Source organism: Siphateles boraxobius, unplaced genomic scaffold (genome assembly GCF_051911475.1).
Source record: "Siphateles boraxobius isolate OS27281-9 unplaced genomic scaffold, OSU_SipBor_1 26, whole genome shotgun sequence".
In the NCBI taxonomy this organism is placed as follows: domain Eukaryota; kingdom Metazoa; phylum Chordata; class Actinopteri; order Cypriniformes; family Leuciscidae; genus Siphateles; species Siphateles boraxobius.
In genome coordinates, this window is record NW_027508876.1 from 24,265,349 (window position 1) to 24,286,864 (window position 21,516).

Here is a 21,516-nt window from a genome sequence, read left to right on the forward strand (position 1 = left end):
GACCTTTAAAATTACATGGTCATCATAATTTGTGAATAATTGCAAAAAAATACTTTTACCAGTCATGGGTTATAAACGTGCTGACTTGACAGATAACAGTTTCTGAATGTGTAATTCTGTGCCCTATGCATAACTTTAAATCAATTAAACAAATTATTAAAATAAAGTCAGGACAACCCAATTTTATTAGGCTTTGGAAAGCTCAAGAGCTGAAAAAGGCTCATAATTCAAATTCTCAGGATTCTTTTCCCAACTGGAACAAGCAGTGAGCATGTCAATAGCTAATGAGCACTTAATCGACTCCCAAACATGAATTAACTCTATATTTATAAATAGGCCTAGTGAGTAGTAGTAGTAGTAATCTGTATAGTAGGCCTAGTAACTCCTCTAAACATATATACACTCAACTAAAGGATTATTAGGAACACCTGTTCAATTTCTCATTAATGCAATTATCTAATCAACCAATCACATGGCAGTTGCTTCAATGCATTTAGGGGTGTGGTCCTGGTCAAGACAATCTCCTGAACTCCAAACTGAATGTCAGAATGGGAAAGAAAGGTGATTTAAGCAATTTTGAGCGTGGCATGGTTGTTGGTGCCAGAAGGGCCGCTCTGAGTATTTCACAATCTGGTCAGTTACTGGGATTTTCACGCACAACCATTTCTAGGGTTTACAAAGAATGCTGCGAAAAACGAAAAACATCCAGTATGCGGCAGTCCTGTGGGCGAAAATGCCTTGTTGATGCTAGAGGTCAGAGGAGAATGGGCCGACTGATTCAAGCTGATAGAAGAGCAACTTTGACTGAAATAACCACTCGTTACAACCGAGGTATGCAGCAAAGCATTTGTGAAGCCACAACACGCACAACCCTGAGGTGGATGGGCTACAACAGCAGAAGACCCCACCGGGTACCACTCATCTCCACAACAAATAGGAAAAAGAGGCTACAATTTGCAAGAACTCACCAAAATTGGACAGTTGAAGACTGGAAAAATGTTACCTGGTCTGATGAGTCTTGATTTCTGTTGAGACATTCAGATGGTAGAGTCAGAATTTGGCGTAAACAGAATGAGAACATGGATCCATCATGCCTTGTTACCACTGTGCAGGCTGGTGGGGGTGGTGTAATGGTGTGGGGGATGTTTTTTGGCACACTTTAGGCCCCTTAGGGCCAATAGGGCATCGTTTAAATGCCACGGCCTACCTGAGCATTGTTTCTGACCATGTCCATCCCTTTATGGCCACCATACCCATCCTCTGATGGCTACTTCCAGCAGGATAATGCACCATGTCACAAAGCTTGAATCATTTCAAATTGGTTTCTTGAACATGACAATGAGTTCACTGCACTAAAATGGCCCCCACAGTCACCAGATCTCAACCCAATAGAGCATCTTTGGGATGTGGTGGAACGGGAGCTTCGTGCCCTGGATGTGCATCCCACAAATCTCTATCAACTGCAAGATGCTATCCTATCAATATGGGCCAACATTTCTAAAGAATGCTTTCAGCACCTTGTTGAATCAATGCCACGTAGAATTAAGGCAGTTCTGAAGGTGAAAGGGGGTCAAACACAGTATTAGTATGGTGTTCCTAATAATCCTTTAGGTGAGTGTATATAAATACATATCTATCTATCTATCTATCTATCTATCTATCTATCTATCTATCTATCTATCTATCTCCATCTACTGTGTGTGTGTGTGTGTGTGTGTGTGTGTGTGTGTGTGTGTGTGTGTGTGTGTGTGTGTGTGTGTGTGTGTGTGTGTGTGTGTGTGTGTGTGTGTGTGTGTGTGTGTGTGTGTGTGTGTGTGTGTGTGTGTGTGTGTGTGTGTGTGTGTAAGCATAGATTACTACTATTACTACTAGTAGTAGTAGTAGTTGGCCTACTACTAGGCCTATTTATAAATATAATTCATGATTGGGAGTTGATTAAGTGCTTGCTAGCTATTATTTGACATGCTCACTGCTTATTCCAGTTGTGAAGAGCATCCTGAATATGAATTCTGCCATTCCAACAAATCAGAACTCTTTAAGATATGTTTAATTTATGTTTGATTTAATTTCATTTAGGCTAATATTTTAGTGTGATCACAGCTCAGCATTTGTGTTTATTAATAATGTGAGATATTATTAAATGTCTAACTCAGCCTGGGTTATCTGAGCAACTTTTAATAGAACGATAGAAGGAAAGGAAAACGAAAATAAAGAAATCAATAAGTATTGTTATTGCAACAGCAGTTACGAAGTAATTTGACCTTGCGCAATTCGCTGAAAAAAAAATCTAGCCTAATCAATTTATTCCGCAGTCACGTGACAGTGGTCCAGCGCCCTCATTGGCTTAAACAAAGTTTCACTTCATGTCTGCAGCAAATAAAAGAGTAAATTGTAAATAGCACGAGCATCTTCAACAGTCATCCTATGTGAATTTCACATAGACTTACCAAAAAATTTTAAAAATGAAAGACATGGATTTGAATTTCCTGGTAAGATTTTTTTTTTTTTTTTTACCAGATTTGATAAGACAAAGGTTTCTTTTACTACTCGTTGTAAAACTCACATGTTCTGATATAGCCTAGTGATACGGTTTGTTGTGTTGATAAAAGTGTAGAAGAACCTATAAGTAATTTTAGCCTTTGCACGTTAGGTGCGAGTAGCGTATACAATAAACGCGCTGTCTCTCAAATAATTTTTTGGTTAGTTTTGGGCTTTAGCAAGCATGACATTGCTGAGTAACAGGTTAAATCAATCTGATGTGTTTCAGTCGCAGAAGTCTCTCTGCCGAAGCGCCCTGGGAAAGGGTCGCAGGAGAGTCTGCGACAGTTCGGGCTCTCCTGATCTGAGTACCGATATCGAGACGAGGGTCCTGGTCATAAACACCGGAGGAACCATAGGAATGATCTTGCATGACGGAGGTAAGTTTCACACCTGACTGCACGAGGGTTCATACAGACAACTAATTAGCACCGTTTTTCATAAATTATGAAGATTTAGATATATTGCACACATACAATTGCGACCAAAAAAGCTAGACTTTATCTACAAAATCATTGTCTTTTTTGCTATTATTGATTTTTGCTAATGTAAATTATTTGAATTAGGCCTAAATAAAATGGTATATTCTGATGATGCATATCTAAAACTAAATGAGCACTATGTTTCCGAATTAGCTACTTGTTTAGGCTAATCAGTAGAAATTAAATTAATTAATTATTTTTTAAAAAGTTGCACTTACCAGCATACCACATTGACTTACCAGCATAACAACTGTTCGTTAAAATATTAAAATGAAACCACAGGTCTATAAAAAAGAAAGCAACATCCTTACATATAGGCTATTCCATGAGGCTGTTTCCCATAGGCCTATTTATCTTTTCATGCGACTGTTTGAGTAGCCTATTCCAAATCAGCCTACAGAAGATGCGTTTAATAGCCACTTTTTTTTAAAAACGTAATTTCGTAATTTAATTTGTTAATTCGAATAGTGTGTATAGGCCTATTTTATTAGGCTAAAGAAATTGTGGTTCGGTGTTACAAATAGCCTATAAAAAATACTGCGAACAGTTCACTAATAAGACCATGCAAGAGAAAGGCCTACATTTTCCTATGTTTTAAAGGAATCTTAAGGAGCTTTGAGACTTCAATTGAGGAACCATTAAAACTGATAAAATTAAGGATTCAAGCGGCTGCCTAATTTTAAAAGAATTACTTCAATTACGCGGTTTTATTTGGAGACACCATTTGGAGGTGACTGTGTTATTTTATGTATTTTTTGAGTGAAGTGAAACATCTGTTCATGTTTAACGTTCATAGGTTTGGCGTTTAAACGAGTTTCTGTTGTGTTTAATTTTTTATCGTTATTATGCAGAAGAGCTTATGGTTAGGTTGTGGATAACTGCATATATAGGCTGCCTAATACAGTGATGTTTATGTTACAAAAATGCGAAATATTTAGCTAATGTCAGTGCAGTAGCAAGTTTTTTCTTGTGCTGTGCTGCAGACATACTTTTAATTGCATATCATAACCCAAAGTAAAATACAAACAGGTATTTTCAATTTGCTAATAATCAACTTAAAATAAAAAAGCTAACACGAATAATCACTTATATTAAATGAATTGTCTTATAAACAATTTAGGCGATTTTACATTATTTATTCTGGTAGCCTAGATCGCGCAAAAAAATATTAGGCTATGTAATATTGTTATCATCATTTTGTTTAAGGAGATAGCGTATTACATTCTTTATGGGCTTATTATAGCCTATTTGTGTTCAGCGCCGCACACGTCCGTTTTGTGAGCGGAATAATGAAGTTAAAAAAAGATTTTAAACTCTGTTTACCATTTTCATGCCTATAAATATCCTATTCTCATTAATGGAGTTGATCCCTCAAAAATATAATGAGTAGAAGTTAAACAAAAATGTGGCTATTTGAATTTGGGTTTAGGCTGCGATGAGTGCTAGCAGCATAATAATCCTTCTATAAATTATGTTTTAAATTGCAGAACTCATATTTTGATATTTTCGCGAGAACAATGATCAATGATGCGCACTTGACTCTATATGGCAGACACTAGTGGACTGGTCCATTGGCCGGTTTGAATTGGCCCATATAACAATACTGTAACCACAGTTGCACGGAGATTTGCTGTCGTGTGCAGACAGACAGTAGTGTAATCATTATTGTTTCTGACCTTTCTAAAACAACACTGATGTTTTTTGTTTTTTTAAAGCAATTTGAAAATGTCATTTAGGCTATAGTATCTCATTTTCGGGTAGGAATATGCATATATCGAAATTAAGTGCAGATTACGTTATAGGCTAGATAAAAAATAAAAATAAAATTATTGTACGCATGTATAAATGTCTGAAACCTAAAATATACTTTACTGTATGTGGTTGAAAACACTGAATAGCTGTGATACAAGTGCTGAGCATGTCTGTAGCTCAGTGCCAGTCAACGTGCTATTTAAATTTAGCGGTTGATCATGTGATGCACTAAATGTTTTAATCCAGTGATTCTAATGCTGAGTTCTAGAGGTTGGAAGTGGGAATAGCCTATCCCAAATGAAATGTCCCACTTCAGACCTCAGTGAGTTCCAGTCAATCACCGTAGGCTAGGCCTACTACGCACGTTCACATGTTGACCATTTGACGTTGCCACAACACATCTTGTTTTTGTGTCAGTTATGGCAAAAACTGAATAAAAATAACAATCACTTTGAAAAAAGCTGACGAAAAGCAAAAACGAAGATCATTAAATAAACTTGATGTATAATGTTAAAGTTTTACATAATTTATGTTCATATAAGCAGGACTGTTTCAATGGGATGTATGCGGCATGGGAAGCATTTACCAGAAAGACTCGGGAGATAGAATGATATAGGCTAACAAAGCATTAATTTATTGACAGACCAGCGAGCAATTCTTTTTAAAGGTCTTTGGCGTAGTCCCCGTCCGTAGTTCATAATCCGAGGGTAGCGGATCTGCATATCTCCATTTCCTGCCTGAAGACGAAGGCAGGGGCGCAGCCAACCCCCAAACGTAGGTGGATAATGGATCCACCATGACGGGGCCGCTAGACCACCCCCAAAAATGGTAACGGAAAGTATAACTACCGGTCGTGAATCCTGTGGTTCCTGAAAAATAGAAAAGGGAGTTATCATAAAATAGGATGATGAAGGTTGGATGGGGATCAGTGGGGATTTCAGAGGAGAACTGCCCCCCTGACTGAGCCGAGTATGGGGTCTCTGCAGAACAAAACTGAGTGTTTCTCAATTAGTGGGTGTTTGCAAACTGGTGGGTGTTTATAAATCATGCAATTAAAATGATGCCTTTCACCTGACCCCGCCCCTAAACCCTACCCTCACTGTGACCTGGTCAAATCAGGTAACGCGGTCGAAAACGCCCTCTGTTTATGGCCTTGCCCACTGATCTGGTAACTCCTATTACTGTCTGCAGAGACATATATTTGACTGAGCCGGGGTTCTCCCAAGGTTTTTTTCTCCATTCTGTCACCTGATGGAGTTTTAGTTCCTTTGCCACTGTCGCCTTTCTTTGCCTTGCTTTGTCGCCATTGGCTTTTGGCTTGCTAAGTTGGGCAAATTTAATTTTATATTTAACGATATTATTACAACATTATTTTCCTGTTCTATTCCCTATAGTGGGGTTCAGGCCAAATTCCCAGCTCGAAACTCTCCCCTTGGACTACAGATGCGCGGTTGGCGGTTATAGCCGCGGACTCTGCAGATAAACCGCGGATCGGGCGGATGACGTGACGAAAAAAAATATTTTAATTAAATCCGGGCGGGTGGCGGGCGGTTTCTAGTCTCGCGGCTGTCATCAGCAGCGCCTTGTATCAGGGGATGGCGGGCGGGTGCGGTTTTGAAAATTGGTCAAAAACGTTGGTGCAGATGGATGGCGGACGGATGATGAGTTTTGTGATGCGATTGCGGATGAAATAATAGCCCATCCGCGCATCTCTACCTTGGACAGCATGCCAAATACGAACATTTTATGCTTTTAATTTACAGAATTTTATCATTTGTGAGTGTGAACTCGTGAAAAAGGAAAACTCTGTTCATTCTTTTGATATATTTGGTATATTTTATTTTATTTTTTTGAAATTGTTGGCAGGGAAAGAGAGATTAGCCTACTATTTCAACTTACAATTAGATGCAAACTTTATATCATTGATTACACTCTGCATTAAGAATAAAGTTATAAAGAATCTAACCTAATATTTATCACAACACTCTAAACACTAGCTCACACTAACAAATTGAAAGTAGCCTACACTCCTTTGGAGCGTATCGTTCTTTGGACCCAGATAAGATTTTATTAAAGATAAAGAGTGAAGTTTGTGAGCTTCCTGAAGCTGTGTTATTGTGCATGGGCAGAATTGAATGGTTTTATAGTGTAGAGCTCTGGCTGACCTGGTGAAATAAGGCACAACCTGATAGTCAGCTATGAGTGAGGAGATGGGGTGGTGGAGGGATAAGGAAAACTGCGAGGTACGCGGCTGAAACATGCTCTCTGCACTCGGTTATATGCATTTAAAGTTCTTGTTGGTTGTTTAAAATATGACTCAAAATAATGATTTGTTTATATAATAACATGCTGTCAATTATGATAAAACTTTCCAATGTTAGGCCTATTTATGGATATCGGCACTTTCGATACTGAGACAGAGTTTAGATGCAAAAGTCGCTAAACGCCACCTTTGTCAAAAATTAGATAATAATATTGAGCAAATGCTCTCCGGCCACAGTCTAGCGCCTCAGCCCATTCAGAAACACGGTTCTTTGGCAGAAACCGCTATACCATAACCTACCTCTGTCAGCAAAAACCTCTAAATAAATATACCGATCCTACGAGAAGGATCGTTTTTTATATCATTTATAAAAACAGTATTTAAGTGTGGCCTTGCCCCTGATATAATCTGTCAGTTGATAGAAAAATACAGTGATGGGGTAAAGACCAGAGAATTTTAGAGTTCGGAGATGCAGAACTACTGTGGGTCAATCATCCTTTTCAGTGAAAGGTAGGCTACACACATCTATGGAACACCATGCCTGTAGATCTAAAGTTGCAACCAGAACTCTGCAGTTTTCTCTACAAAGCTGAAACAATGGCTGAAATCTATACAGCGATGTGAACATTAAGTCTTTTTAGATTAGTTACATTATTTTTATGAAGTTGTTTGTAAAGTTGATGTGTTTAGGTATGTCAATATGCCATTGTTGATTTGTTTGGGTACAACATATACATAGGTATACATGTGTGTATTTGTATTTGCTTTGTTTCTTGTGATGATTGTGGGTGTTTTGGGGGGGATGTTTTGATTTTATGTTAATTCCTAACCAGGGCCGTGGGTATGTTTAATTTTGCATTTAAAATAAGTATTTTGGATGTGTGCAGACGTTTTCTTTCGCATGTGCAAATTTTCGCTTTCTTGCTCCTCTCATCTCCAGCCCCGACTTCTTCCACAGTCGGTGCAGGGAGTCTTGTGATTGGTTGTCAAAGCCAGCCAATCAGAATTTAGCAGCCTCATCTTTGATTGGCTGGAAGTATGGCATATTGTAACGCTGGGTTGTGTTGAGCAAGCGAGCTGTCTGCTCAAATAATTTGCACATGCGAAAGAGAACTACTGCGCAGAGGCGCCTCCAGAAATTTTTCATAGGGGTGGCCAGATGGGGCCACTTAAAATCTTGGGGTGGCACACCAAAACTATAAACCATAATTTCAGAATTTTATTCTACTGTTGTAGTAAACCGGCCTGTAGAAAACTATCAGAAAGACTTAAGGAAACTCCTCCTGATATACTTTGGTTTATTGTGTTATATTTAATGTTACTAATGATATCAGTAGGGCCCTACTAATATATATTATATTATATATAATGATATATATTATATAGATATGATATATATAAGGGCCCTCGCCCCATGGCAAATTTCCAGATACTTACATAATTGTGCTGAATTTAATCCTTTTTAAGTTATTATTTTGCAGTGTAAGATTACAGTTAACACCTTTAAATATTACATACATGTATTATGAATTTTTTATAAACTTAATGAGTGTATAAATTAGCATCAAAAAGTAATTCTTGAAAAAATCTGCACAGTGATTTTATAAAATCTAAATATGTTAATAAAAACAAATTACTATTAGTTATCTTATAAAATACAATCAGGCAATCATACATTTCGCAATTTTATATTTATATAGGCTATTAATGTCAAGAAGGGTTAGGGTTGCTTATATACCCTACACTACAAAGAAATAATATACTATTAAATTATGCTTATTTTAAATGTATTGAGCAGGCTAGCTATAACGAAATATATTGGCTTTTAATAATATTCCAGTGCGCAAACCCATGATAACATGAAAAAACAGCGCGCACACAGCGTGTATGCGCATCGCGGGATTCGCGGGGGCAGAAATGATGGGTAACACTTTATAATAATAGTAGGCTACATTACTTCAGCGCTGCGCTGCATAAGTACGCATTTAAAAGTTCACGTCTGAAAGCGAAGAAATGTCGAGCGCACAAATCCTAGTGCGATTTGTTCCTTTGTTTCAAAGTTTTAAATTCCAGTTATTGTGCGTTTGATGCCAATTCATAGTCCAACAAGCACACGGTAGTGAGTCGTTTAAAAACAGCAGCAACAAACTCCACCAAAATAAAGTAATTTTATGCAAATCTACAGCCTTTTATCTACAGATCATGCATTATAATGTGAATATATCATATTGGAGAGAGTTTTACCGTGCATCCAAGAGGCGCGCGCGCTGTTTGAATATGAATGGAGAATGATTGACAGCCGCAGAGGAGGGAAAACGAGTTTCCGTATACTTTAATGATGTAAGTAGACTTCTGTCCCTCACATTAATCCGTGGAATGACTTCAGATGACTTTGTCACCCAAACTGACGTGAAAAAAGCGGGAGGCGCCGAAAAGCGCGCTGTTTGCATCCCTGCTTGTCAAAACTTGGCAAAGACACATCGAAAAGCTGCTGTAACAGTATACTGTAACCATTTGGCACTTAAAAAGCACGTCACGACACATAATTCCCCGTCTTCTTTTACTAAAGAATATTTTTGACTTATTTATGAAATGCATAACTGATGCTACTAAAATTTATACTGGTCATTGGGGTGGCCAGTGGGGTGGCCAGGAGTCGGCCAGGGGTGGCCACGGCCACCCACCCCCTGGTGGCGCCACTGCTACTGCGCACATCCAAATACTTATTTTAAATGCAAAATTTATTTTTGTTCGCTCAAAATATTTTCTTATCTGCGAGACGAACATTTCTCAGCAAAACTCAGTTCACCCGCGTGTAAAATGCCCTTTTGCATGCTCAAAATGTGATCTTGTGTGTGCAGAATTGTGACCGAAATCTAACCCCATACGCGGGCCGCAAAATAGCTTTACGCTATATGCCCTATGTTCACGGCATCGGTTGTCTATGTGTAAAAATGCCTAATGTATTGTCCCTGTTAAATAAACAAACAAATTAAAAACAGACACAAAACAAATATCATTTCGTGAGTAGGTTAGCATGTACGTTTCGTGTGCTGGTGTAACTTTGACAGCAAACACTTTCATTACAGCTCCCCCTATTGTGTGGATCAGTTTCTTCATTTCTATTCAGTTTTCTTCGTAACAGTGCGTCCTATACCGTATAGCAGTGTAAACAGAGATTTCTGGAAAAACTAGAAAATGGCGAGGAAGCATTGTGTCATAAATGACAGGAAAATCTTGTCAACGGTGGGAAAGGAGTAGGCTATGCGGCCATAGATCACACTTACGCTAGTCGTTTGGTACAGCTTCTTCGAAGCACTCACAAAATGCTGAATTAAACAGATAAAACATGAAGCAGCAACTGTGCCAGGGGTTTTCAATCATGCAGCACTTACTGTTGTACATAGACCTATGTGAATTTGTTGTCAGATGCAACTTTCTTAGATGCTTTTCTTTTATATTTGCAGTTCTGTCTCCAGAACCAAATGCTCTTGTTAAAACTCTACGCACACTCCCCATTCTGCATGATGAGCCTTACGCACAACGGACAAAGCTGTACGAATACTACAAGTCTGAGGATAAAACACTGGTGTCGCCGTAAGTTCCCATGCAAACATGTAAGGAGGTGGCTGATCAGGAACGCAGAGTGTTATGGTAAACTATTTGGTGATACCACTCATGCACAAGTAAAGTAAAAAAAAAAAAAATCACAAGTTACCAACCACGACTTCATATTACCTGATTGTAAAGTGTAATTTATTTGTATTATTAGCCTGACTTGTGCAAAACATGGCAGCGTTTGAAGGCATCCCAATGCAAAGGCTGTTCCAGGAAGTATGATTATGCTGTTTTCTAAAATATTGTACCTTCAGGCTGTTCCAGGCTGACGACAATATCCAAACGTTGCTACTAAGCACTGACAATTTGCTGAAAATTGTGTAAATGCTATAAAGAACAGCGGATGTGCAGTGCACAAGGCAAAAAACAACACTATTTTGTATGAGTATTAGCCACAACACAATAAACCTTTGCATGTCAAGAACAAAAGATATTGTAAGAACTTTAAAGTTGATAAGTTTATTTAATCTGGCATCCTAACTAAGCATTTATGTATTGTGTATAGACTTTCATTATTTTTTTTCCGTACTTTCTTTGATCCTTTCAGAAAAGTCTTGTGATACATTTTTGGGTGTTGTCCCACCAGTTGAGAACCACTAAAATGCTTTCTCCTTGGTTAATATGCAGAGATGACTCTAAGTGAGACATGACAAGTTTATCTCTCGCAATTTTGACTTTTTTTTTGTGAGCTTATATCCCTTACGAAAAAGAAAGTTAATTTGATTACTTAAGTGTGTTTTTAAGTATACTTTATGTAGTAAGTATACTAATATCTATGTAGGCTACTATTAGTATACTTGTAAGTGTACTATTTTAATACTGCTTGGGACTGAATTTTCCCACTTTTTAGTATATAAAATTATCATTTTAAGTATATTTAAGTGTAACAGTGGTAGATCTGCCCCACACTTTGGCACGTTTGATAAGAGTCCTTGCCTGAAGACATCTACATGGCAATATTCAGTTACCGTCACAGCGCCAGCTGCTGGCAACAGGAAATTCCATGCTTTACACTGCAATGCACTCCCAGAAACACATTTCAAGATGCAATCAAGTGCCTGCTAGAAACCGTTAAATCATACAACACTTTGCAAAGTGCTAAAGCTTGCTATTAATGGCAAGAAACAGGAAGTTGGTGTAACTCAGGCATACAATATCTGATCTGTCTCAAACTTCATGTTTGATAAGAGTCTTGGCCTGAAGACATCTACATGGAAAAATTCAGTTATAGTCAAAGCGCCACGTGCTGACAACAGGAAGTGTGCCACATCAAAATGACTTATTATTCATATATTTATTTACCCCTTAAAAGCATATGACCCACTGTTCACTGTTTTCCTAAGGCCACCGGGTGGTGGTGGCCCTGGGTGCAAGAGCCCTTTTATCGCTGCTTGCAGCTTTCTTTTTTCATTTTTTTTGTTTAATGCTACTAAATGAAATATTGATTGGTTTTTGAAGCTTGTTGTCATTATGGTACATGTATGTTGACTTAAATCGAGCCTCATTTTTCTTATGCTTACCTCAGACGATCCAAACTGGACAAGAGGATTGTGTATACGTTTTTAGAGTACTCTCCCCTGCTTGACTCCAGCAACATGACTCCAAATGACTGGAGCACTATTGGAAAAGACATTGAGGTGCCTTTTTAACCATCTTTTTTTTTTTTCTTCCACTTTAGACAGTCAGTGCTCAGAAATGTTTGTCTCGTTCACAGAAATACTATGAGGATTATGATGGCTTTGTTGTTCTGCATGGCACTGACACAATGGCTTACACCGTCTCTGCCTTATCATTCATGTGTGAGAATCTGGGAAAGCCTGTCGTCCTCACTGGCTCACAGGTAACACGTTTTAAAGATATTTTAAATGTACTATTCCTTTAACTAACCATTTTATGTGTGGCAGGTGCCCATCTTTGAGATGAGGAGTGATGGGAGGGACAACCTCTTGGGGGCGCTGTTGATTGCAGGACAGTTTGTCATTCCCGAGGTGAGAGATATTTCTTTTAATTTAAGAGATGCTTTTATATCCATTGCAAAAGAAGTATGAGTGTTCGTAAAGTGTTATTGAATATAAAATAAATGTTATGAGTTTGCATGTAGTTCTCCCATTGTTTCCAGTGCTCTGGTTTCCCCACAATCTAAAAACATGCAGCGTGGTGAATTGGAGAAGCTAAAATTGTGTGTAGGTGTGAATGAGAGTGTGAACTAGAGCTGACTACTAACTAATAAATAACAACTAATTAAAACAAATCAATAATAGGCAAATCAATAATGAAAATCATCGACAACGAATTACATTTTTGATTAGTCACGTCTGCCCTCCACCACGCACAAAAATCTTCCGCTAGTAGCACTGAATCTTTACACCACCTGTCAAATAATTCAGTACATGTTTTGATGGTCCATGATAACGTGTTCCAGTGAAGGCTGACACACAGTAAAGGGACATAGTCACATACAATTATTGAAAACTGTTTGAAATGAGCAAGGGACAAGAAAATAACCTTTTATCTCTTTATTTCTACACAGGTTTGCCTCTATTTTCACCATAAGCTGTACAGAGGCAATCGTGTCACCAAGGTGGACTCTGGAAGCTTTGAAGCATTTGCCTCACCAAATCTTCCGCCATTAGCCAATTTTGAAGTTGACATCAACGGTAATTCCAGTTCTTCCAACATTTATGGCTGCAAAAGTCCGAAATATTAGGCTAATATACATATATACAGTAAATGTATCTTGCAATCTGTAGTAGATTTCAAGTAGCTTAACAAACTGTGTCACAAGACACTGTTGCCACTGCTTGCAATTTCATGTCAACTTCTTCATTACTGATGTAATTGCACTAATGTCTGTATTCTGATGTAAAAATGAATATTTTTTGTTGTTCAGTTAACTGGGACACTGTGTGGCGATCAAGCATAACTGCCAAATTCACCGTCAACACACAAATGAACCAAAATGTGGGTCTCCTGCGACTCTTCCCAGGGATTACTACTGATACAGTAAGGCTGTGTGGTAATATGCCACAGATTTTGGTCATACATCTTTAATGTTGAGTGACAAAACATTTGTAGTAAATTGAAATCTATTACTGATGATGTAAGTTTAACTCACATGCAGAAGTTCTGCTTTGAACACTTCGTAGATTTGCTGTAGTGAATTATTAGGTCAGTTGCTGTTGATTTACTGTTATTTGTTCTGTATGTGATGAGACAGAGCTTTTCTTAAAAAAGCCAGCAATTAGCATTAGCATTTACACCACCTCTATTAAGAGCAGTGTGGGGGAAGGAGCAGGTATTTACTACATTAGTCTTGCTCGTTTGCCATGCTTTTTTTTTCTTCCTTTATTATGATCTTGGTTTTTATGAACACATGCTTCTTGGTTGTTGTTTTTTTACGCCTCTTAATGTTCATTTAGTCATAATGCCAACATTTGTGTTTTTCTCATTCTCATTATTGCTTAGCCAAGTCTAGCTATATAGTGTGTATATACACACCAATATATTATATGAACACCAATACTGTTAGTTTAGGGCAGCTGCAGCACAAACCTTACATTGGGTGGTGATCTAATACATTTGTTAAGCACTGTGTATATCAATTATTTTCCTTGCCAAAAAGGTCAAAGTATGTTATTAAGAATAATTACATGAAAACATGGTCATCATGGAAGAGATATTAATTAATTATTTAATTTATTTTTGCATAAAAAATAAGTAATCATATGCTGGTTAACATTAGTTTTATTTTTAAATAATAATAATAATATAAGATTATGGCCATAGTTGTAAATAATGTTAGATTTGAAAAAGGTAAACCGTTGGGGTATGCCAATCCCTATTTTATTGTTCAGTTTTCTGTTACACTCAGATTAACATTACATTATGGAAATAAAATGGCTTGTGAATGTTAAATAATAAATTAATATCGACATGCAAGTTTTCAGATGTTCAAATGAAGTCTATTTTCACATCAGGTCAAGGCCTTTTTGACGGCTCCCATGGAGGGTGTCATTTTGGAGACCTACGGCAGTGGTAACGCCCCTGATAACCGCCCAGACTTGCTGGATGAGATCCGTAAAGCGACTGAGAGAGGACTCATCATTGTCAACTGCACTCAGTGCCTCAGGGGCACAGTCACAATATCATACGCCACTGGCCAGGTATGGGAGTTTGCTTGCGAAAGGCTTCATGTGGGTTTACTCCAGGAGTGTGTACTTCTTTCATATTCCCTCTCAGGCTCTGAGTAAGGCGGGTGTGGTTGCTGGGTTTGATATGACTCCAGAAGCTGCTCTTTCAAAGCTCTCCTATGTGCTGGCAAAACAAGACATCAGTAAAGAAGAGAAGAGGAAGGTAAAATAATGACTATGAAAGTATAAAACAGAAAGTGACAATTTTGCATCTCCCAGGACAGTTTGCACAGTACACTGTTAGTAATGTTACTTTATGGATTTAAAACATGTTATTTGTTCATAAGATGCTGAGTCGCAACCTGCGTGGTGAGATGGTAGCTGACCTGGAGGGTGCAAAGCTCTCTCTTAGCGACAGTCGCTTTATTCAGGTCATCGCCAGGTCCCTCAGCATTGGCTGTAAAGAGGTGAGTAGGCCAGACCTTTTGCTTCTATGTTATTCTGGTTGAGTTTGTATAGCCCCATAATGAACAAGCATATTCAGGACCAGAAGAAGTTGTGATTAACTGTTGTAATCCACTATAATATTATTGATGTCCTTAGGAGCTTGAAGCCATACGAAATGCGCTAATGCCCGCTCTGGCCTGTGCTGCTGCTAAGAATGGAGATACTGAGGCTTTAGAGGCCATAAGAGAAATGGTAAGCATTTGGATGTTTGCTGTACCAGCAAGTGCCTTTGCAATGACTTGCATTTGTAAATCTTTGTGCATTTCACGACCCAACAAATGCTAATTTGGTATATCCAGTCGGTGTACCCACAGACAGCAACACACTGATCTGAAAAAAGCAAGTGTCTGTTGCCGTTGGTCAGCATGTCGATGCATTGTGAATTGCCTTTAAAGACACTTCCACACAAGCTGAATCTTCAAATGTACTTACAGCATAAACGGTCAGTCAGGTTGGACCATCTGCCATACCAGCAGAATATCCCTTCAAAGTGAAATCCAAATAGCTCTTTTAAGGCCTTATCAACTCAACATCTTATAACCTGGCAGTACATAAATCAAGTATTGGAGTAAAAGTATGATACCCTATTAAAACACTACTCCAGTAAAAGTATTAAGTTTTCATTTTCAAATTTATTAGAGTAAAGGTGCAAAAGTACTAAATTTTTAAGGTTCTTAAGTATTTAAAGTAAAAACTACTGACTGAACGAATGTTTATTTATTTAGCAATTGTATATGCGCCATCGTACTGCTTAAAATGTTTATTTTATTATCAAAACTTGTCATACACTGATAACTATTACTGATAATTCAATTGTGTAAACATATGAAAATAACCAAATAGGCCATATAGTATATATAAAATTAGAAAAACAAACTAAATGTGTTTTGACAAATATAAACAGACGTCAGATAGGGCAAAATGCGTTAACATTTTAAGAACGCAATGCAAACATACTAGTTCACATCATTAACATCTACTGTTATGGCAAAGGGGAGGATGCATGGGCATTAATTTGTGTTATTTTAGCATTATGTTAAGTTTTTATCTAAAACCTACCCCATTCAGATGGTATACACAAATATAAACATGCACACATTCAAGCTTTTCATATAATGTGCTTAAATGGCTCACTCTTTTACAGCAGATTTAGTATACAAACAACTGGCAGTCCTGGTCTATGATTTTCTTTTATTACAATAATAAATCTTAAACATTAGCATTAATTACTCTTTGCATTATCAGTGACGTGCAAGTTCAGAGGATCTCCCATTCTTGGCTCATGAGTCAGACTGCAGTGAATGCAGTGAATTGTTAACCGGAGACTCTGATCAGATCATTAGAATCCGTGAACAGAAGATATCAGATGCAGTCCAGTTCACAAATGAATCGTTCATTGCGATTTGCGAACTGATTTAACAGGTTAACTGAAAACAATTAACTAGTTAACAAATTGGACACTGCTATTGTGTCACTGAGCTGGTGATGATTTCTTCTGTTCAAAATAGTGAGGAATGGCATGTTTTTATGAGGAAAAAGTTAGTTTCCCAAAGTGAAGAACAGATACTTTAAAATTATACTTAAGTACAGTAATGAAGTAAAAATACTTTATAGTACCAAATAGCATAGGGGGAAAAGAGACATAAGAAATGATGCTTTCTTTTTTTGTTGTTGTTGTTGTTTACAGGGCACTGACTTGAGCTTGGCGGATTATGATGGCCGAACTCCCCTTCACATCGCCGCATGTGAGGGACATCTGAAAGTGGTGCAGTATCTGCTGAGTAAAGGGGCCACAGTCTATGTCAAAGATCGCTTTGGTGATACACCACTTCGCAATGCCATTCACCTCAGGTAAGACAGGCTAGTAAGGTCGGATGGTTTAGCTTGATATCTATTTGCATTATATGCATTAGGAAGCTTATAAATGTGTATATAACTGAATGATTTCCTGTACCTTAAAGTTTTTTCTCTGTTTTCACCACAACTAATGTGCGGGTGTGCAGATGTGTGTGGGCATGTTGTATAACAGGTCTTATATCATCAAACATATTTCTTCCCTTTACACAAACTGACACCACTAAGGTTTTTAAAGTCATCTAGAGGTCGCGGTTATACGTTATTACTGTTTTAGTTTGTCCACCTAATTCATAGAGCCATTTGATACCATCCATGCAATTCTTTTCTTGCATGTTTTAAACATTGTTCGTAGGTGCATTACAGTGTAAAATGATACATTTTCCATTTGCCTTAGCAGTGCAGCACGCTTTTCAAAAACCCTCCAAATTCCCCAGCTCCACCTGTATAGATCTGCTATTCATGTACGCTATATTGTACAGAAGCAGCATGACTTACTTGCTCACAGCTGAGTGTTGTGTATGTATTGGCAGTAGAAAGTACATAAATACATACATTGACAGGCAGGTCGGATATTCTATCATTACATTCAGACCAAATGCACACATCCGGTACATATGATGAAGCTCTAATTCACAAAAATGCTTTTAAAACATTCTAATGTGACTAGACACAAAAGAGAACTCGTGCGGTGAATCTCTGGTCTGTGTGACACACAACTTCTGCGCCCAGACACCGCACCACAAAACAAACAAAACTCTGCCAAAATGCCCATTTTGTTGAGCATCCTTGTAAGCACTGTCTTAAACAAGTTAAATAAAGTCTTAAATGATTGTAAAGTGTTATGAGAAAATGGGATGCATGTCAGATCTGCGTCATCCATCATAAAAGTAATCCACACGGCTCCAGGGGTTTAATAAAGGCCAGTGATGTTGAGTAAATCATCATTTTCATTTAAATTTTCATTTGCACAACTATCCCTTTAAGACATGTCACTTTTCTCTGTCTGTAGGCATAAGGATGTTGTGGAGATGCTGAGGAAGTGTGGAGCTCACCTCTCCCCAGATGAATTGCGGGATACTGGAACAGAGCTGTGCCGGTCTCTCTCTCTCTCACTCACACTCACACGCACACGCACACGCACACACGCACACGCACACACACACACGCACACTCATACGCACACACACACGCACACACACACACACACACACACTCACACTCACACTCACACTCACACTCATACGCACACGCACACACACACACACTTCTTCTCACCCTTTCTCTAGTATTTATTCTGGTCTAACCAGTCATTCAGGGACTTTCATTGCATTGACACAGCAAAGATACAGTATTATTGGAATTTGGATCTAAGCATGGCATCATCTTGTTTCTTGTGGCATGGCAGAACTTCAGCTACATCAGTCTTCATACTGAATGTCACCAAAGATCTATACAACTATAATTGTATTAGTAATAATAACATAAAAATTTATAAAAATGCTTACTTTATGGAATGTAGTACTGGTAGCCTACTAAACAGTCAACAAGCAGTGTCAGTTGATTCTGTTAACTAAATTCAATGAATTTGAACATGGTTCATCTGGTCAGAATTTAGAGTCAGAAATGTTTTATGAAACAAGATTAAACTGCACTCATATCACCTCCACATTTAGAACAGATCAGGAGTGTCAATTTAAAGCTGCCGTCTTGCTGACATGAGGTTGAGGTCTCCGCTTGAACAGATCAATGTATTAAACATGCCCGAACTGAATTTTACTAATATTATATATATATATATATATATATATATAATATTAGTGCACATGTAGTGTACTATTATTATTCCAGCTATATATATATATATATATATATATATATATATATATATAGCTGGAATAATAATAGTAGCTTCAGGGTTCATGATGACTCATGTAGATATTCTGGTGTGTGTTTTACAGTCTTGCTGCGAGTGGTGACTTGGAGGGATTGAAGATTTGGAAGTTAGCTGGGGTTGATATGGCCATGCCCGGTTATGATAAAAAGACGCCTACTGAAGTGGTGAGTTAATGGGGATGTGCAGTGTGGAATAGTACATAACCCAACAACCAGTGCCTGCAGTGACTTGCCATTTAAAAACCTGTATGAGTGGATATGAGGCACATGTTCCTCATTTGTACGTTGCTTTGGAAAAAGCGCTTCCAAAATGACTTGTTTATGCGTATTTGTCTTCTGTGTCGGCAAATATATATGTTAAGATGTGTTGATAATGTCATGCTTCCTGTAATCATTCATGAATTGACCTCTCTCACCTTCAGGCAAGAGCCTTTGAACAGAAGGAGGTTGCTACCTTCCTAGAGGCTGCTTAGGGCCAATCACAGGTATGAAATATGCTTACAATAACACGCGTGCATTTAGATGCACTTTCTCCGAAAACGCATCTTAATACCAGGTTTTGCTTGCTCGATTTCCGGCATATTGTATATATTTCGGGGGTGGGAGGCCTCTAGAAATCCCTGATCCTAGGGCCCTGTGTAGACCTTAATCCACCCCTGCTACACACTATGTACTTATGCACTACGTACTCATCCATGTAGTGTATGAATTTTATAAGGTTATTTTGACATTCAACATCTGAGTCTGGTAGACCCACCTGCTACACTACGTATTTAAAGTTGCAACAGTGCATGAAGTGTCCAACCTTCCACACTTCAGGTTTTCCGTTAATTTAATGCATCATCCGGGTATTTAAAGTGCACTTTTTCTTTTTGGAATTTTCTGTGTGGACGCACTACTTACACTATTTCTAGCCTTCTTAAAAAATTCTAGAATAGTGTATAAGTACGCGAATTGGGACGCACCTACATTGATTTAAAACTTCAGAAACGTGCTTATATTGTTGTTTGTTCTGTCTGTTCTCTAGAATGGCGAGTTTATCGAGCTTACTTTGCCAACAAGATCCTGAGGAGGCCGTCTTGCTAGTTGTCACTTTCTGCCATTATCATCTGATGATTACATTCACATTTATTCAATTAGCAGAAGCTTTTATCTAAATGATGCACATTTTTCTGTCTGTCACATTCTGCTTAAATGTGAGATATTGTTTTTGTTGTATGAGAGCAGCAGTAATATCAGTGTCACCTATTAGTGTCGTCTACTTAGTGTGAATGTATTTTTATAGCATTTACAATAGTAATGGCAGTGAAGCTAATGAGTCTTTATGCACAGTATTTAGTGAGATATGGTTTAAAAAAAAGTGTCAAAAATGTTGAATTACATTAAAAATGTTCTTGAAAAGTAAAATAACTAATTAATTTTAATCCAGTGAAAGGTCAGTTGTATTTCTTTATGCACTTTTATCCTTCAGCAAAATCGGTTCCTTATTTTTTTAACCTGGAAAAGTTTAAATCCGTTTTAAAAATTCTCGTAAAAATACCAATTTTCTAAACACTTGTTGTCACTGTTATGCTCTGTACTGGTTTCATTTTCATTGTGTTTTAGTTCCTGTTTTACCTGCCTTAGTTATGTTAGATTTCCTTTTGTTCTCTTTTTCCCACCACTTTGTCTTCTTGGTTACTTATTGATTAGATTACCTGTTTGTATTCAGTACCTTATCGAGTATAAAAGCCCCTCAGTTCTTTGTCTGGTGTTGTCCATGCACCGCCGCGTTATACCTCGAAGTAGGAATTTTAAAAACTAATCATGAACTAACATTTCTTTTTCTTTACAGGGCTAACATTTAACATTTAAAAAAGAATAATATATCAGAAGTCTTTTTTAGCAAGGTTGTTGTTTCAGAAACTGAAGATATCCTGGCTACAGTTATTTTAAATCTAATAGTCCCATGATATATTGAGTATTCAACAATGAACTAAAAATGAACCACCAACCACATGATTTTGTTGATTTTGATTATTCTAACATCTAAATTTGCTTTGCCAGTAACAGAGGGTGTGGGTGGGATGCTGTTTTGCACAAACTGAATTAATCAAATGCGAGAAAAATTACACGATGATTATGAGTAGTATGTCATTTTATTTAGCTGTGTTCTGTGTTTCTATCCTTTATAAACTGTTGTATTCTTGATGAAGCTGAGATTCTCTGCGATTGTTACGAGAACTCCCGGCCGATTAAAGCATATTCAAAGGCAATTGCTGGAGTCTGTTTGTTTTTTGCTGCGCAGCAGACTAGACACTAGAGATCTTACTTCTATTCACAAGTGATAGTGTTGTAGTGAAGCACTCTTGATCTTATTCCCGAGTGCTACCATTAAAAAAAAAAAGGATGAGACGTCTAACTAGAACAGCAGGTATTGAAATACGCTAAGAAGACTATAAAACTTTTTGGTGTCTGGGACATCTGGGCAAAACTT

General features: G+C 37.7%; 1 protein-coding gene across 1 annotated transcript; it reads left to right on the top strand.

The window, feature by feature from the left end:
• The first annotated feature begins 2,406 nt into the window (after positions 1 to 2,406).
• On the top strand, positions 2,407 to 21,295 carry LOC143752075 (60 kDa lysophospholipase-like). The gene is made up of 17 exons (XM_077245059.1): positions 2,407 to 2,489; positions 2,768 to 2,918; positions 10,503 to 10,632; positions 12,179 to 12,290; positions 12,368 to 12,493; positions 12,558 to 12,641; positions 13,184 to 13,310; positions 13,544 to 13,656; positions 14,631 to 14,816; positions 14,893 to 15,006; positions 15,131 to 15,250; positions 15,387 to 15,482; positions 16,978 to 17,141; positions 18,157 to 18,243; positions 19,106 to 19,205; positions 19,463 to 19,525; positions 20,068 to 21,295. The coding sequence occupies exons 1-16, from the start codon at positions 2,463 to 2,465 to the stop codon at positions 19,511 to 19,513; spliced, it is 1,788 nt and encodes a 595-aa protein (XP_077101174.1). The 5' UTR covers positions 2,407 to 2,462; the 3' UTR covers positions 19,514 to 19,525; positions 20,068 to 21,295.
• The last annotated feature ends 221 nt before the right edge of the window (positions 21,296 to 21,516 follow it).

Bases quoted from the DNA above. Each gene is read 5' to 3' on its own strand.
- LOC143752075 (XM_077245059.1), top strand. From the start codon at position 2,463: ATGAAAGACATGGATTTGAATTTCCTG. The intron at 17,142-18,156 runs GTAAGACAGGCT...CTCTGTCTGTAG, and splicing joins CGCAATGCCATTCACCTCAG to GCATAAGGATGTTGTGGAGA. The intron at 19,206-19,462 runs GTGAGTTAATGG...TCTCACCTTCAG, and splicing joins AAAAGACGCCTACTGAAGTG to GCAAGAGCCTTTGAACAGAA.